Source organism: Culex pipiens, chromosome 3 (assembly GCF_016801865.2).
Source record: "Culex pipiens pallens isolate TS chromosome 3, TS_CPP_V2, whole genome shotgun sequence".
NCBI lineage: Eukaryota > Metazoa > Arthropoda > Insecta > Diptera > Culicidae > Culex > Culex pipiens.
In genome coordinates, this window is record NC_068939.1 from 20,184,768 (window position 1) to 20,202,736 (window position 17,969).

Consider the following 17,969-nt stretch of genomic DNA (forward strand, 5'->3'; position numbering starts at 1 on the left):
GCTGCTTACCTAACACATCAGTTTTCTTTTTTTAAGGATTTGATTTGATATTTTTTTTCTTTTGTTGCGCGCTGCCACTTTGACACCGCTTTGGCAACACTGTTTCCAGCAACACTCACTCTTAATTTGATTTCTGTTTTTTTTGGGTGTCTCTCCTCGTCAACATGATTTTCTTGATTTTTGATTTCTTTTTATTTTGTTAGTTTGGTTTGATTCGTTTGTAGGATACAGTGTAAATTGTTTAATTTTTAGTTTGTTTTTTTAAACTTTACTTTATTCTGTGACGAATGATGGAGTTTCGCTTCGCGATTTTTTTTTGTTGAAGATGAGAAGGAAGAAGTTTTTTTTTCGTTTTTTGTTCTCCACTTTTGTTTGGGTTGTTTTGAAATATATGATGATGGTTAGGTAGTTGTTTTCTCTTGTGTTTTTTTTCTTAGTTGGTTTTACTATTTATGACTGATTAAGGGTAAAACTATTGTTTTCTTTGATTTTACAGTGGTTGATTTTATGTGTCATTGCGATTCGTGTTGTTTTTTTGTTTTGCTTACTTCAAATTCCTTTGCGTTCGCTTGAAATATTTAGTTCCATTTCAACGAACAATAATAACAGAGAGCAATTTTCAATTTCTTAATCGTCAGTTCATTTAAATTTTTTGATTCCGAGTATGTCCAACATTGGCAGAATCACGAAATTTGATTAGATTTTGTTTTTATTATTTGATTACCTAGCGCTTATTTAATATTACATTTCATAACAAAAACTAAACTATTTACACATTTTGCTTACAATTAAATCCTAGTTTTCTGCTTCTTCTTCTTCTTCTTTTTCGAATCGTATCAATCTTCTTCATTCACTCCGCAGATTGCGATCACCTTCAAACTGGGTTGGTAGGATGATGTTTTGCGTTGAAGTTCTGGATGTTTGTCTGCTTAAGGGTTCAGGATGTAGAGCGGAGCCGCCCCTCTCTCTAGAGGCCGGAATTTTCGTGCACCAGGCCGACCCCGCCGGGACCGATGATGCTGCCGGGGACTCCACCGCCGGCGCCGGCCACTGCCGCCCTCTGCTTCAACAGTGTGGACGTGTCATGCTGACTGTTGGCCACGATCTGTCGAATGGTGGGGGCGTACGGTGGCCGTCACAGGCGCAGTTCCGGCGGCTCCTTACATCAAACCTGCGTGTGCGAGTTGGCGTGGATCGGATCGGGCTCGGAGTGCGTCGACGGCGTGTAGTACTAGAACGGAGGATACTGGAGATTAATACTTGATGAAGTGTCCATCCCCGCTCCCCTACACCTAGTCAAACCTACCCCGATCCGGCCGTTGTCGTAGTCCCTCGTAGTCGGCGGCATCGTCAGCCGGTTCTTGGAGTTGGAGTTGGAGCCCATCGTGTCCGACAGCGGAATCCGGTTCGAGGCCCTGTTGGAACTCTTCATGCAGAACTCCACCAGGGCCACGGCCAGCGCCACCAGCAGGCCCGCGATCAGGATGTAGAAGATTCCGGCCACGTTGCTCAGCGAGAGCTCGTTCCGGGACGCGTCCTGCTTGTCGGTGTGTTTGCACTCGGTCCGGTCGTACCACCACTTGTTCACCAGAATGTCCAGGTTGCCGTTTTCCTTCAGCGAGAGCACGGCCAGGTTGATGGGGTCCCTGGAAAAAAGAAGATTTTTTTTTATTTGACGTTCTACAAAAAGTTCACAATTTATGTAACCTCGCATAGTGCGTAGGCGTTTTTGCATATTTGATATTTTTGAAATCTTTTTTAAGCAGATTGTAGACTGGAGCAAGAGGAACAAATTGCTTCAAAAAGAATTCAAAAATATTATGTCGTTTTAGAGTAATCAAAGAAATACAAAGCGTAATGCCTGCGCACTATGCGAGGTTTAAATGTATACAGTGAAACCTCTTTTTACGCGATGCGTTACGTTTTTCTATTTTGTCAATTTCTCTGAATCTACGCCACATTTTTGCAATCTTTTAAATGCAATATGTAGATTTTGTTCGCATCTACAAAACGCTTTTTGTTTGTTTGATTTTTTTTTAAATAAGTTTTTATTTTAACAATAATGGTAAGCAATAATTGCTCCAAAATTTATTAATATGTAACACATAGCTGAAGGGAACTCCAAAAGTATGAAACCAAATTAAGTTGAGCATTTTTTTTCTCCTAAGCGTTTTTTTTCCTCTATGACAAAAAAGGGAAAAATATTTTTGTTTAGTTTTTTCATTCATACAATCTTTATAAAATATGAGCGAGTTGTGGCGCTATAACCACGGCAAATAGTGTCCAGGGCATTCGTGGAAATACAATGTCCCATCCCAGAGGGTCCCGGAGTACCAAACCTTCTTAGCATGGTGCTCCCAACGAATACAACCAAAATCTCGGAGCGTATGGTGGTGTGTCCCCACGCTTCTTCCTCCCCTGTCGATTCAGAATTGTGTTGTTGTTCGAACACTCAGTGCTCAAACTCAACCCAATTACGAGTCATCTCTGCGATACGGCTTTACGCAGTAGGCCTGGCCGCTTTAACGCTTGTGATGTTTCAATGCATTTCAATGCAATGGCGCACTACAAATGTTAATAAATGACAAGAAGAGTGCTAGGCGTCATCTAACCTAAGGCACTCTCCAGGATCCTTACACTGTTTTAGGATTTTAATTTCTGAATAAATCCCATTTATTCAAAAACATAGACAAAACATAATTTTCAAAATGTTTAGAGGTTTGCAACCTTCTACAAAGTTGTTTCTTGTCTCACTCATCAAAATGTGCAAACATTTTGATGAGTAAATGACTCATAAAACACATCATTTAATTAGTTTTCTGAACTGTTAGTATAAAGTTTCCAATAAATAATAAAGGAATTTAAAACCAAAAAACTTAAAAAAAGATATCTCAGAAATTTCCCGATGAAACATTTCGCTTTGAATAAATCTTAAGCAAAATGTTTCATCCAAAGTTTTAATTTTTTATTAGTTCTGGAATTTTTTTAAAAAAGGTCCAATAAACCAAATTTTTAGTTTTTGCTTTTTGGGTATTTTTTAATACCTCTGACTCAATGCGGTTTCAAAAACACCTGAAAAGCAAATACTGGAAATTTGATTTATTGGACCTTTTTTTTTAAAAAAAAAACTCCAGAGTTACATCAAATTTACATGATACCTGTACGTTTGTGTTCAAAATATAACAAGTTTAGTATGTAAAATATTTGAGAACATAAAGTATTCTTTTTAATACCAAAATTAGTCCGCATTTCGCACAACTCTCTAGAGCAAAGCTAATTGTTTAACCCACATGCTGACAAGAAACAGGCTTGAGATCAAGTGCCCACGGGGATCAAGTTTCCCCACTCTCCCCTACATAGCAAAAGTTTTAATAAAAATAATTTTCAAAAAGGCCGAAAAGGACCCCATAACCGTAGGAAGGTCATGGAGAAAATTTTATCCCTAATCATGAATCCGTGAAATCTTGAGTACGCCATTAAGTCGGACGTCCAATTTTACATAAAAGTCGCTTTGACACCAAATTTCGATCTCGCCTCCCTTTCAAGCTGCATATTATTGAAGAACATGTATTTTTTCGCATGTTCAAAAAATTAAGGGGTCGTACCGTCCCTCCGTCACGAGATATCAAAAAACGGACCTAGGATTTGTGGTCAGGAACAAATCTATCTCTTAGGACAAAGTTTCACGCAAATCGAAGAGGGGTCGGGGCAAACTTATCCCAATTTCGTTTGAGTGGGTACACAGCAAAAAATCCGATGGTAAAATCGCATGCAAAAGCGTGCACATCACCTTCGTCAAAATAAACACTTAATATTACACACTGCATGTACAATTTTTGCAAACACAAAAAAAAGTTACAACCGACGGGATTCAAACCCAGCACCAACAGTAAGGACGCCTTAGCTCACTCGGCCATCAGACCGATGGAAAGCTGTTGGGATAAACACATATATGCGCTTGAAATTTCGGTCAAGTAGGTTTCCCATAGTGACGGGCTACATATTTCAGGGTGTAAAATTACATAAAATTGCATAAAGTAATGCAATATTTATTTTACACCCAGGCCTTTTACACGCAGCTGGATTACTACTTTTTTAGCTGTGTAGAGAATTTCCTATACACATTTATTTAACCCTCTACAACCCAACCCCACCTTCAGACGGGCTTCGATTTAAAAAATCGCCAAAAAAAAAATTTTCAAACACACAGAAAAAAAAATCATGGTAATATTACATCTGGGAAGGGGTACATCTTTTATGTCAGAAAAAAATGTGTAATTTTACCTCTGAAAATGTGTAATTTTACCACTATTCTGGTGTAATGTAACTTTTTCAGTCTAAATTGATGTAAAATTTCATCATAAAAGATGTAATATTCAACCTTCTAAGATTCCACCTTCCAAATTTACACAATTTTTTGTTGTGCAATGTTTGATCTTTAAAAAGCATTGGAAAGAAGAACTATTAATTTTTTAGAAAATTTATGGCTTGGAAGTTTTACTTGCTTTTTGTAACTTTGCCAATGTTTTAAAAAATGTCATTTTTTTAAGGGTCAACTTTAGGTGTGTTTTTACTAATATTTTCTATATTTTAAGTAAAATGAAGGCTATGCCTCTACCCATTTTTTACAATTGAAATGGTAATGGTATCATTTTATAGCAGAAATTGTGAAGAACAAGCAAAGAATTGAAGAAGTGACTGTAAAAACATGAAAAAAAATTAGATAGGCAAAATGTTATGATAGGTGGTGGTAGAATAGGCCAAATACTACCTGAAACAAACATAAACTTAACGAGATAAATGCAAATAAAAATACATAAAATGAAACAAGAAAAACATAAAACAAGATAAGTAAAGTTTTTCGTAGAACAAAAGTTGCTCAAAATGACACGGGAAAAATAAAAAAAATCGGAAAAAAATTTGGGCAGTAGTGGATTAAAATGAATGTAAATTTATTATTATTTAATCAGGGATTCAGTTAATTTTTAGACCTATACGAAGTCAATTTGATAGCATTCCAAAAAATGTTCCAATTGCCTTTTTTCCTCTGAGAATCAGTCAAATAATTGATAAGTGGAAAAATCTCTCTCTTTTGATTAATTCCCCCTCTTGTCTTTCACACAAAAAAAACCCTCAAAAGAGTCCCGCAACGCGGTGAAGTTCGTAAAGAACGACCTCCTTTCGTCTTCTTCGTGGTACAAAAACAAGACCAAACGAGTGACAACAAAGGGGACAACAACAACAACTACAACAAGCAAAGTTGTTGGCCTCGTGTGTCGGAATGAAAAGCAATTGACCTTGAGGGCATTTTTCATCTCTCGTCCCAAGTGGTTTGGAGGGGGGAGGGGGGTTTCAAATGGGCGGGGTGGACAAGGACTCCACTTGGCTTTTGTGAACAGACAGATGCAACGAGAAGGGTCGAGGACAAGATGAGGCTGCAATCTCATCAACACGCTCTGACGAGACAGATGCCCTCTTGTTGACATTTTTAGCTATTGTTGGGTGGCGTTTCGTGTTTTTTATGGTATTTTTTGCCTGTTTATATTTTGGGTTTTTTTTATTGTTATATTGCAAACTAACTAAATTTATATTGGAAAAACATCTGAAGTGTTTTCATTACTTTTGAGTGAATGAATATTTTTTTGTCATCCACATGTTCTTTTAATTCTGAAAAACAAATCTCTTGAAGGCATCAGATTTTTTTTCCCAGACTCAACAATTGCAAGAAGGGCCTGCCCTCTTTTTAAGCGATGGTGATGTGCCCTGGGAAGAACAATGATTCTCTTCTGGGTGCAAAAAACTGGTAGACTCACAGTGAGGTCGTTGATGGTGCTGATCCTTTTTATGACGCATGAAACTCAAGAACGCAAACATTCTGAGGGGAAAGTGATACAGTGCTGGTTCTTGGAAGGTTATATTTTGACGCCTGTTTTTAGCTGGAGTGCATTTCCACTTGAAAGGAAATGACACAAACAATTGAGCCTTTGTTTCCGGATGCCTTTTTTTGATTTGTAGGTCACCATCAACTCCTGTAAATGTTTTTTTTTCAAACTTCAAACAATATTTGCACACATAATCAAAGTTTAATTAAGTCTCAATTAACTCTGTTACAACGTCAAGAATTATCCAAATATTTGTTTTAACATCTGAAACTAGTAAGGTAATTTTTTTTTCAAGAAATTTCAAAATTTCAATGGAAATGCAAAAGCAATAAGCTGAAATCAATTTAATATGCATTTCTCTGCGTTTTAAATCATTTTTGCAATTCCACTGTGAAACTGTCAATTTTTCCTGTCCTTTAGGAGAAATGAAACGGCCTGCTTTAAACTACCAAAATTAACAGATTTGAAAATTAATACCTGTTGATACCAGTGCCGAAAAATCCAAAGTTTCAACACTGAAATGGGCGCTTCGTAAATACGAAGAGTGCTGAAAAAATCAAGTTTGGCAACTAGTTCCACACAACATTTTTTGCAATTCAGAAAATTTTAAGTCAAATTTCCATGTATTTTGTCAATACATCGTTTAAATAAATAAAAAATTGAAAAGTGTTACTTTTCAAAACAAGTGCTGAAAAGTTCAACTTTTCAGCACCCATTTCAGTGCTGAAAAGTAGAACTTTTCAGAATTTATTTTGAAAAGTGTTGCTGTTCGATTCTGTTATTTTTGGTACAAAAAAGTAGGCTATTTCGTCGTTCAAGAATGACAGGAAAAGTAAGTAGTTTTACGACGGAATTGCAAAAATTACTATTTTAGCATGTTTGGGCTTGTTCAAACATCTCTATTTTTTGAATATTTTCGATGTACAGTACCGCAAAAACTTTTTTCCGCTAAAATTTTTGTTTTCGTTTAATCTTATTTTTTTTTTAAAACTAATGATTGCAAAACAACTGAACTGCCCCTGATCACGTTAATGTCCCATATGCATTTTCATCGATTTTGAGTTTTTGATGCATTCAGTACGTTGTTCTAGAAATCAGGAGGAAATCCAGTTTTTTCGCGAAAACTTAACACGTAGCCTTATGTATGAGACAAATTTTAAATGCGTTTTCTCAGCTTGCTGTTTTTGCATATGGGACATTTATGCGAACATGGGCAGTGAACTAGTTTAAAATACATTTTAAACGCCTGTTTTCTTTCAAATGTTGAGACTATGGCTTGTTATTTCAATTTTAGTTATTAGTTTGTTAAACATGTACTGCCCATGATCGCATAAATGTCCCATATGCAAAAACACCATGCTTAGAAAAACATAAGGCTTCGTGTTAAGTTTTCGCGAAAAAACTGGATTTCGTCCTGATTTCTATAACAAAGTACTGGATGTTGTTTTATCCATACTGCATATGGGACATTTTTGCGATCAGGGGCAGTTTAAGTACTTAAAAACTCACATTTGAATGTTTGATTTGTGCAACCGACGCATAATTTTGTAAATTAAATCATTAGTTTAATTTGAGTGTTTGAATGGTTATTACAACCTCAAATAAATATTCTTAATATTCTACAGCCGCCATATTGGCCGCCATCTTGTGTTTCTGGATGTCTGAATACTTTGGAATGTTCTAAAAGTCATATTCGTGTTCAGCGACCCCAAATTAGTAAGATTTGATTGGTTGAATGATTATTACACCTTCGAATAAATATTCCCAATATTCAACAGGTGCTATAATGGCCGCCATATTGGATTTCTGGATATCTGGATAATTTGGAATATTCTTAGTGTCATATTCGTGTTCAGCGACCGCAAATTAGTTAATTTGAATGATTGATTTCATATTTTAATGCTTTTTTATTGATTTGGCCATCGTGTGTTCCCTAAAACGAGCGCCTAAAAAAGTTGCTTGGACGAATTTAGACGGTGCTACTAGCAAGTTAGTCGATAAAAGTAAAATTTTCAAATTCACTTTCCTATTTCCCAATTTTCCCAACCCCAAATTTCCTCAATTCCACTTCCACCGGAATATTTTTTGGCGAATTTCACTGTGGTGTGTTAGTGGAGCGTTTGGTACGGTATGTCCACGCATCCTTCCTCCCCTGTTGATTCTGTGAAATATGATCCGTTCACAGGATCCTCTCTGCGGTAAACACAACGCAGTAGGGCTGGCCGCCTTTAGTTTTGCTTTACAGTTTCGGGGCTACTCGGATGTACTGTGATTATTAATATTGACAAGTTGTTTTATTTTTGATTGTCGAAATTACTCTAAAATGATTTAAGATTTTTCAACCCTAGATGGCGGCCAAAATAGTGGTGATGAAATTAAAAAAAATGCACTTTGAAATTTTAATAGGCAATCAACCATTCAAGTTACAGTAAAATGGGGTCGCATAACTCGAATTTGATGTTATTATTAAGAAAATAAAAAAAAAACAACAATTTTTATGCCCGTGATGCGATAATTCGAAGACCCATACAAACTTCGGATAATCGAAACTTTGGTTAATCGAGACTTCGGATAATTGAGTCTGGACTGTTATGAAAATCTGTGTATTTCAAAAATACTGTATTTTGCGATAGTTTGAGAAGCTTTTAGTAAACATGACAAATTCAAATGTTTAAAAAGCAGTATTTCGTTTTTTTTATATATTGTACAATATAAACTCTGATTATGAAAAAATGCATAATTTTAATAAAATACGCTTATTTGTAAAAACTTCTGGGTACAAGCTTTTATAGTCTGAATAGATATTGTTCAAAATACGTGCTTCCCTTAGTTTCCTGAAGTCGCCACCAAATGTGTGGCGGCGTTGTTTTAGATTCAATTTTGGAAAAGGACGTACAAAATGTATTACTAAATTCAATAAAAAATCCAAACTAAAATTTCAAATTCAAAGACAAAAAATGCAATATACCATAAAATGCCGTGATTATTTTTTCTGACAGTTTATCTCGGTGAAATTAAAAAAAATTTTGATATGTTTGGCAAAACACACCACTGAATTACATTTATTTAAATGTCAGAAACGTCCCGAACAGACGGTAATAACTAAATTCATGCCATTTCAATAACAAATACTGTTAAAATAACAGAAAGTGTTATGGAATAATCTTGAAAAATCCATTTTTGCATAAGAGTTCAATAACAGTTTATGTTATCATAACAAAAATTGTTATTGGTCTGATATTGATTGACAGCAAAAACAACTTTGGAATAACTTTTTTTGTTATGGAAGAATGACTCCAAACGTTATTGGGATGATCGGATTAGTTGTTAAAATAACAAAAAATAATAACAAAGATTTGTTCGAAAAATAACGTAAAATGTTATTAGTCTGTTATTACAATAACAATCCAATAACAAAAAAATCATAACGGCTAATAACAAATCTTGTTATAAATAACATAAAATCTTATTGGCCTAGTATTTTCAAATAACAAAGAATGTTATTCCCAAGTTATTTCCGTCTGCTCGGGGTTACACAAAACACGATGCACCCAGAAAAAAAACGAAATGTCCAGTTATGTTTAGTAGTACGAGAATCAATCCTAACACGCCACCTCAAATTTTCCTACCACAAACGGTTATGGCGTGCTTGCTGCTACTGTTACTTGCTCTACTGCAGAAGTCATATGTAATTGTGAAAGTGCCTCTTACTTCCTTAAAGCAAACTTGTGAGATGTTTTGTTAGCATTTGTGAAAGTGATTAAAAATTTAATTAAAAATATTTATTTCATTTGTTTTAAATGATAAAAAAATTCTTTTGATTGAAAAATACTCATAAATTGTCAATCTTACACCATCTTACGGTTTTATAAAATGCATCCCGTGCAACGTGGTCTTTGCAGTTCAGCCACGAAGCAGTAAACCGTCCACTCTTTTTTATTTATTTGCCATAAAATTTGAAATATTTGAGCCCTAACCTAATCTGATTAGATACACACGATTCTGGAGTTTTCGGTTTCCATTCATGCAATACATTGCTGGCAGGTTTAGTTAAGGAACCGACCCCCCTCCCCCCTTTTCCTCTCAGTAAGCACCAGGTCATAATTTGTCATTTCGTATGTACTTGAGCCATTCGTCGTTGTTGGCCGGGTTTTGTTGTACACCGCAGCAGCAGCCACAGTATAATAAACGGTCCGGGGAAATGTGATTTGGCATGATGAATGTCATTTGCGTTTTTTTTCGGTTCGCCTGTTGTTAGATTTCGGTCGATGGGTTGTGACCTCGACGATGTAGTTACACCCCTTTCGAAGCATTTTCACCAGTCAATGTATGGTTGGTTAACTTTGCAGGGGTTTTTAGGAAATCATTAGGCTTGGTGAGCTTTGGATAATTGAGATCAAACACGATTTTTGCGTTTTTTGCTTTTTTTTATTAGTAGTATCAACTTGAATTAATTATGAATTCTAATCAATTTGATTAAAAATTTAGCAAAATCGCTAGTCAGTTTTTTTGTTCAGTCAGGGACAATTAAAAAAGAAGTTTGTTACTCCACAATATTAAAAAGTTTATAACAAATACACGTTAGATTTGTCTTGATATTCGTGGAAAATGCAAAATTCAATTTTCTTAAAAATATATAACATGTTAAACATTTATTGTTCATCACATTAAATTTTTATCCGTAATATTTCAAGCTCGTTGAAATAAACAAAATCATGGTGAATTATCCACAGTCAACAACAATATCAAAAGCTTTTGAAAGCAGAGGAAATATTTCAGACAAAGCTTTCCCTACGAAAGCTTTCAGTGAGCCGTATCCCGTTGAAAGTTTTCCCCCACGGAACTGTTTCTGGAAAATTCCACTAGAGGCGTTCATTCCACCCACCTAGAAAGCAACCCAGTTTTCCCTGAAAAAAAGAAGAAAAAAAACAGAAACCCACCTCAGCGGCGACCCGAGGGGTGTGGCAATGCCGAACCCTTTGGCGTCCAGGTTGCGGCCCACTTTCATCGTGTCGCACGGTTCCCGCTCGTTGGTGTAGTCGTTCTTCGGCGACTCGATGAGCAGGGCGTACTTGCCCTTGGACGTCCGCACCCGCCGGATGCCCTCGTCGTACGTTTTGACGAACACGTGCTTCCGCGAGTTCATGTACTCCCACATGCGGCTGTACAGCGTGATTTGCGATTTCTGCAAGGGAGAAGAGAGATGGTTACAGAGAGGATTTTTTAAACAGATGAGGAGACGTACGTTTTTACAGTATTTGTAAAAAAACATTTGAGCTATTATTTAAAAAAAACTGACATGAAATTTAGTTTTTGGCTAATGGTTGAATGAATTGTTTTTTTTTCTAACTATTCCATTATTTAAATCTACCTTTTTTCCATTCTAAAAAGCCAAAACAAGGTTTTGTTGTTTGTGAGCATTATTTTTAGATTTCTTTTTTTCTTGATTTTTAAACAACTTGAGCATTAGCAACTGATTTAAAGACATAAATAGTTCATATAAAAATTTACAAGACATTTTTCGTTTGGGTTTTGTTTTACGCTAGAAAACTGCAAAGCAAATAAAATTGCAGTAAAAAACGTTACTTAATCCACCTTAAGGTGGTTTGTGCCTTCCTCACATTTATGTTGTATTTTAGGTTGTATTTACAAATTAGGTAATTTAAGAGTTATTTTTAGTTTTTGTTTATTTTTTCCATTTCATTTTTTTATGATTATTGTTTTTACCAGAACAGCAATTTCCAACTCTCCAAATAAAGGGGAAAAGGGGGGGGGGGGCTGTAATTCAATTTAAAAGTGCTGATATGTCAACATTAGGTGCACGATGGAATTGCATGGAAATGATGTATTCAGCAACATAATTAATGCAGACTTATTCCAGAAGAGGCGCAGACACTGCTTAAGCAATGTGGCAACCGGGCGAACGCATGCTGCGTGACTCTCGTGCGTAAGAAAAAAGACCCGGCCTTAGAGGCTATGCAAAAATCACCCTTTTTTGTAGCTACAAAAAAACTTTTTCATTGCATTACTTTAAAAGTACTTCACTAAACAGAATAAAATTTAATAGGGTCTTAGGGGGCCCCAAAACAAACAGAATAAGGCGGATCCGGCCAAAATCGGTTCAGCCAGTTCTGAAATAATCGTGTGGAAAACAAATCATGTCTACACACATCCCCACAGACATTTGTTCAGAATTTGAATTTGAATCGATAGGTATACTTGAATGTATATCTAGGAGGTTTTTTTAAGAAGTTGATTTTTCGAGTGATTTTATAGCCTTGCCTCAGTGAGGTTAGGAAGGCAAAAAAGGATTATAAAAAAATAATTATTAGAAATATTGATTTCTTACAGTTTTTATCCTATGGATTGAAGTGATTATGGCTTTTCAGGAAAAAAAAACTTTTTCTTAGCCCTCTTCAACCTATCCTCGCCTCTAGATGGGCTTCGATTTAAAAAATCACAAAAAATCAATTTTTCAACCAATTTTTGGAAAGAAGAACTCTGAAAATCTTAGATTTTTTTTGGGTTTGAAGTATCATTTGTTTTACATTATTATTTTTTGACAATTCAATAGGGATTTTTCTTTAAAGTCGACATATCTTCATTTAAAAATATCTTATTTTCAAGGGAAAAGTGTATGGGACCACCCCAACTAAATTTAAAAATTGTCCAACTATACGTTTTTCCTTGTAATTTTGCCCGCTGAATCTGAATCTGCCTTCAGAGTTGAGCAATGGGAGACTGGTTTCCAGTGATTTGAGACTTTGAGAATGTTACAATAAATGTCCTTTTTCCTATATTTCTAGTAAAAAGAAGTATTTAGTTATTTTTATAGGGTCCCAGGCTATGCCTCTACGCATTTTTTACATTTTAAATGATAATGGTGCCATTCAATAGCAGAAAATCTGAAAAACAAGCAAATAATTGAAAAGGTGACTGTAAAACATGAAAAAAATAGAAAGGCAAAATGTAATAATAGGAGGTCGTAGAATAAGCCAAATACTACCAAAAACAAACATAAACTAAACAAGATAAGTGCAAATTAAAATACTAAAAATAAAAAAATAAATAAAACAAGAAAAACATAAAACCAGAGAAGTAAAGTTTTTCGTAGAACAAAAGTTGCTCAAAACTCAAATCACGTGAAAATACAATTATTCGAAAAAACAACTTTGGGCAGGTTTAAATAATAGTCTTATTCAAAAAGCTTTTTTTTATATAACTGGTTTATTTTTATTTTTTCCAATTCCTTTCTGATCTTTCTGCCTGCAAAATTGGCGATAATAAACATCAACAAATAAAAATAAGTAATCAACAATACTTATGATAGAAAAAACATAATTATTGATATATTATTATTGATTTAAATCATGAATAATTGATTGAACAAATTCAATAAAGTTTAATGAAACGACAAAAAAAATGAGAAACTATTGGCTACTTGAAACTTTGAGGGCTCTAATTTTCAATGTAATAAAAGGCTTTAATTTCACATTTTAGGCCCATTTCAATTATAAGAATATGGATTTAAGCTGCAACTCAGCAACAGTTTGAGATATCAAAAAGTATACACTTGGTTTATGGATGGTTCCTCTACTTTTTTTTTGAAGTTTTGAGAAAACAGTGGGCGAGGCAGTCACTATTTTCTTAATCGAATAATTGCAAATATATTACTGAAATCAAACTGGTTATGTAAGAAATTTCGATTTATTTAGAAATATTTTAAACATTTATGAATAGAGGGTGACGAGCGGGAATTCCCGGGAAAAATTTCCCGGGAAATCGACCATTTTTGGACCTCTCGATTCCCGGGAAATTTGGTCTAGACTCCCGGGAAATTTTAAGCTTATGAATATCGTAGCAAAATTATATAAACTAATCAGCTAATCAACTAATTCGAAATTGTTTTTGTCATTGGATAATAAATTTAATATTCGGTGTTCAAGTTTGAATAAACCAATGCATCTCTAATCTTCTTATTCAGAAAGTTTAAATTTTAACTTAAGCATACTTAGCAGTTATTGTTTCTAATTATTATTTCAAAGAGGAAAAGCCTTTTCAAGATAAGTATAATTTACATATCCTCTCTCGAGCATAGCAATCCTCTCAATCTAGTTTTTTTTTTGGTAATGCTAAAGTTTTTTTGCTTTTTCCGATGTCAATACATTGTTTTGTGTTTCGCATCAACCTCATTTTTAATTTAAAAAAAAACTCTGGCAATCTTTATAAAGTTAAGATCCGCCACATTTGAACATTCGGATTTTCCTAATAACTATTTCGTCAATTAATATTTACAGTTGACATTAAAAAGGAAAGGAAAAACAATTTTAAATTGTTGTTTTGAGTCGTTATTTATCATATTGCAAAAATCCCGATACTGGGAAATTATATATTAGCTTTTTTTTTTACATCACAAAAATCTATAAACAAGTTTGTGCAACTTTTGAAAAATCACTTAGTACGAATTAAGATTCGTAAACATTTTAAACTGCAATTATGAGTCCAAAAAAAATAAAAAAGCGATCTCGTATTTGCAGATTCAGAAAAAAATTAAAGGTAGACAGTTCTCGAAAATAACGAGGTTAGTAATTAACGTTTTATTGCAAAAGTATAAATTAATTGTATCTAAATTCATTGAAAAGAAACACATTAATTACATTTCTTTATAAATGATTGGCACTATTGGCATAGTTAAAAAAAACTCCCGGGTCCCGGGAATTCCCGGGAAATTGCAAAATTCAACTCTCGATTCCCGGGAAATTGAAAATCTCGAGAATCGTCACCCTCTATTTATGAAGTTCCAATGTACATCACCGCAAAAACTTTTTATACTTGCAGAAATAAAATTAAAATGGTCAAAATCATCAATTTCGAGGAGAAATACTCAAAATTAAAAAAAGTGTGAAATTTAAAAAGTAATTGTTTGATTTTAAATGATTTTTACCGTATTTTTAATTATTCAAGTGATATCAAGAAATTCTATTTAACATTTAAATTATAATTTAGAAGCATTTAAATAAAAAAATAAAACTTTGAGAATTAGTTTTGTGGATCATTTTTCATGTTATCTTATGCCGACTTTTTTTTGGGAATTTTTATTTTTACCTTGTTTATAAGGTTATTTTGAGCAGCTTTTGTTTTACCAAAAAAATGCTTCACTGGTTTTTTGTTGTTAAATTATTGGCATTTTAATTTGCATAAATGCAAATATTAGATTGATTCATCATTTTATTTTTGTTTTTTTTTTATTTTTTTGCTAACTATTTTTTTGTTTCTGGTAATGTTTGGCTTAGTCATTATTATTTTTGCAATTTTTCACGTATTTATAGTCACTTTTTCAATGTTTTGCATGTTTTTGTTGTTTTCTACTATAGGATGATACCATTGTCCATTATCATTCAAATTGAAGAAAAATGCAAAGAGACATAACCCGAGCAGACGGTAATAACTTGGGAATAACATTTTTTGATATTTGAACATACTAGACCAATAACATTTTATGTTATTCATAACAGGATTTGTTATTCGTCGTTATGATTTTTTTGTTATTGGATTGTTATTGTAATAACATACTTATAACATTTTAAGTTATTCTTCGAACAAATCTTTGTTATTATTTTTTGTTATTTTAACAACTAATCCGATCATCCCAATAACAGTTGGAGTTATTCTTCCATAACAAAAAATGTTATTCCCGAGTTGTTTTGGCGTTCAATCAATATCAGACCAATGACAAATTTTGTTATCTAATCTAATCTAATCTAATCAGACCCTAGCGCAGCCAATCTTTCGAAGGGATCCTGGAGAGTGCCTTAGGTTAGATGACGCCTAGCACTCTTCTTGTCATTTATTAACATTTGTAGAGCACCATTGCATCGGAATGCATTGAAACATCACAAGCGTTAAAGCGGCCAGGCCTACTGCGTAAAGCCGTATCGCAGAGATGACTCGTAATTGGGTTGAGTTTGAGCACTGAGTGTTCGAACAACAACACAATTCTGAATCGACAGGGGAGGAAGAAGCGTGGGGACACACCACCATACGCTCCGAGATTTTGGTTGTATTCGTTGGGAGCACCATGCTAAGAAGGTTTGGTACTCCGGGACCCTCTGGGATGGGACATTGTATTTCCACGAATGCCCTGGACACTATTTGCCGTGGTTATAGCGCCACAACTCGCTCCCAATAACAAATTTTGTTATGATGACATAAACTGTTATTAAATCCTTATGCAAAAATGTATTTTTCAAGAAGATTCCATAACACTTTCTGTTATTTTAACAGTATTTGTTATTGAAATGGCATGAATTTCGTTATTACCGTCTGCCCGGGAATCTGTGAAATTACTATAAATGTTGCAAACTTATTATTTGTTAAATATTAATTGTTGTCAAAAAAAAACTGCTGAACTTGGCCCCTGAAAAACTGATATTAAAAAAAAACACATTGCAGAGCCATAAAAACAAGTCAAAACTTCCAAACCTAAAATTATCCAGAATGTAATCAGTTCTTCTTTTCGATATTTTGAATGATCAAAAATTTGTAGAAAAATATTTTTCTGCCGAATTTTGAGAAGCACATCTAGTGGCGGTGTTGGGTTGTAGCGAATTAATTTCAAAACGGACTTACCCGGAAGAAGTCCCACGTGGAGCCGTGGATGAGCGTGCCGTACTGGACCTCGGTTTGGGCGGCCAGATCTTCGGGCGAGTTGATGGGCGTGACCATGCGCTCGACGGTCAGGAAGGCCGCCAGGTTGGCCGTGTAGGACGAGATGAGGATAAGCGTGAAGAACCACCAGACGCTGCCGACGATCCGGCCCGAGATGGACCGCGGCGAGATGTCACAGCCCTGCTGCATGAACGCACCGAGCGCGAACCAGAACGAGTTCAGGATGCTGAACTCGTTGACCGTGGCCTGGGGGACCGCGTCCGGCTGTTCGCCTGCAAGTAGCCCAAACGGTTTGCCTTTGTCTGAGATGAGGGCGATTCGGGGGAAGAGTGGGTTGAGGATGTGGGTTGAGAATTAAGTTAGGAGTTGCTCGCGCAAAAATTAATTACCGTTATAATTAACCAGCCGCCACTCGAACGGGGAGAATCGGGACACGATGTACAGGACGACGCTGACGCCGACGAAGCTGAACAGAACGCAGATCTGGAGCATCGCAAACCGAAGGCCGGAGGCAACCCACGTCGTGGACAAACACACATGAAAACAGACAGACAAAATAGCATTAGTACCGTCCAGTAGGATGTGCGGTGTGGGCGGTTGGTCGGGACAAACACGTAGCCAGGGACATCGTCGGGGCTCTTCCGAGAAGGGGTGGCCAAATGCTCTGGCTCTGGACCCCTTCCGGGCATTGTGTTACTCAAGTCGGTGGAGCTTTTAGTGTTGTTGAGCGAAGGAAATTGGAAAAATTGATTATTGACATCGTAGCGGCAGAATCGAGGGTCACCATCGTCTGGATGTCCGGGAAGTGCTACAAAGTGAAATATAATTGAATGGAACAAGATAAACTACGAGCACTCGAGACAAGTTGTTGACTAGTTTTGTGACCACGTTTCTAATAAAAAATGCAATAAATTTCACTCCGACTTCAAAGGCTCATCCCTCAGGCACGTGCCTGCCTCCGACATCATTTGCAAATGCAGTTAATGACCGGGCGACAACCCCGCATCCACTTACCCAAATCTCCTTCGACAGCGGGTTGAGAAAGCTGAACACGCCGGGCTTCTGCTTGACCGGGCGCTTGATCATGATCGAGATCCCGAGGGACATGAACGGCTTGCTGAAGTCGATGACGCGTTCCCGTTCCGAGGTAATTGTCATCGACGCGATGGCAATGTCCGCCTCCTTCCGGACCAGCTCGCCGACCATCCCGTCCCAGCCGCCCTTCACGTCCGGATTCTCGGCGCCGTACTGGCCATCCTTGACGATGCGCAGCTCGTCTGCAAGAGTGTGTCCGTGTGTGTAAGTGTGCCAAAGGTAGTGAACAAAACGCATTAAATTAGATTTATGCGACAGGCAGGCACTCGTTGGTGTGTTGGGTTTTGTTTGCGTTGACCGTTGATTGGGTTGCTTTAAGCAGAT

At 35.9% G+C, this 17,969-nt stretch overlaps 1 protein-coding gene across 2 annotated transcripts in view; it reads right to left on the reverse strand.

Annotated features, from left to right (window-relative positions):
- Window positions 1–420: 420 nt before the first annotated feature.
- The window catches only part of LOC120412871 (glutamate receptor 1-like), a 306,882-nt gene continuing 289,333 nt past the window's right edge, over window positions 421–17,969 (reverse strand). The window contains exons 7-12 of one of the 2 annotated variants that reach the window (XM_039573502.2): window positions 17,565–17,827; window positions 16,940–17,033; window positions 16,512–16,822; window positions 10,823–11,067; window positions 1,307–1,646; window positions 421–1,231 (exon numbers count right to left, since the gene is read on the reverse strand). In XM_039573502.2, coding sequence (XP_039429436.1) covers window positions 1,166–1,231; window positions 1,307–1,646; window positions 10,823–11,067; window positions 16,512–16,822; window positions 16,940–17,033; window positions 17,565–17,827 — 1,319 coding nt within the window. In that variant the 3' untranslated portion in view covers window positions 421–1,165. Of the gene's footprint in view, window positions 1,232–1,306; window positions 1,647–10,822; window positions 11,068–16,511; window positions 16,853–16,939; window positions 17,034–17,564; window positions 17,828–17,969 lie in introns of both variants that reach the window. The other variant, XM_039573501.2, reaches the window with a different exon arrangement.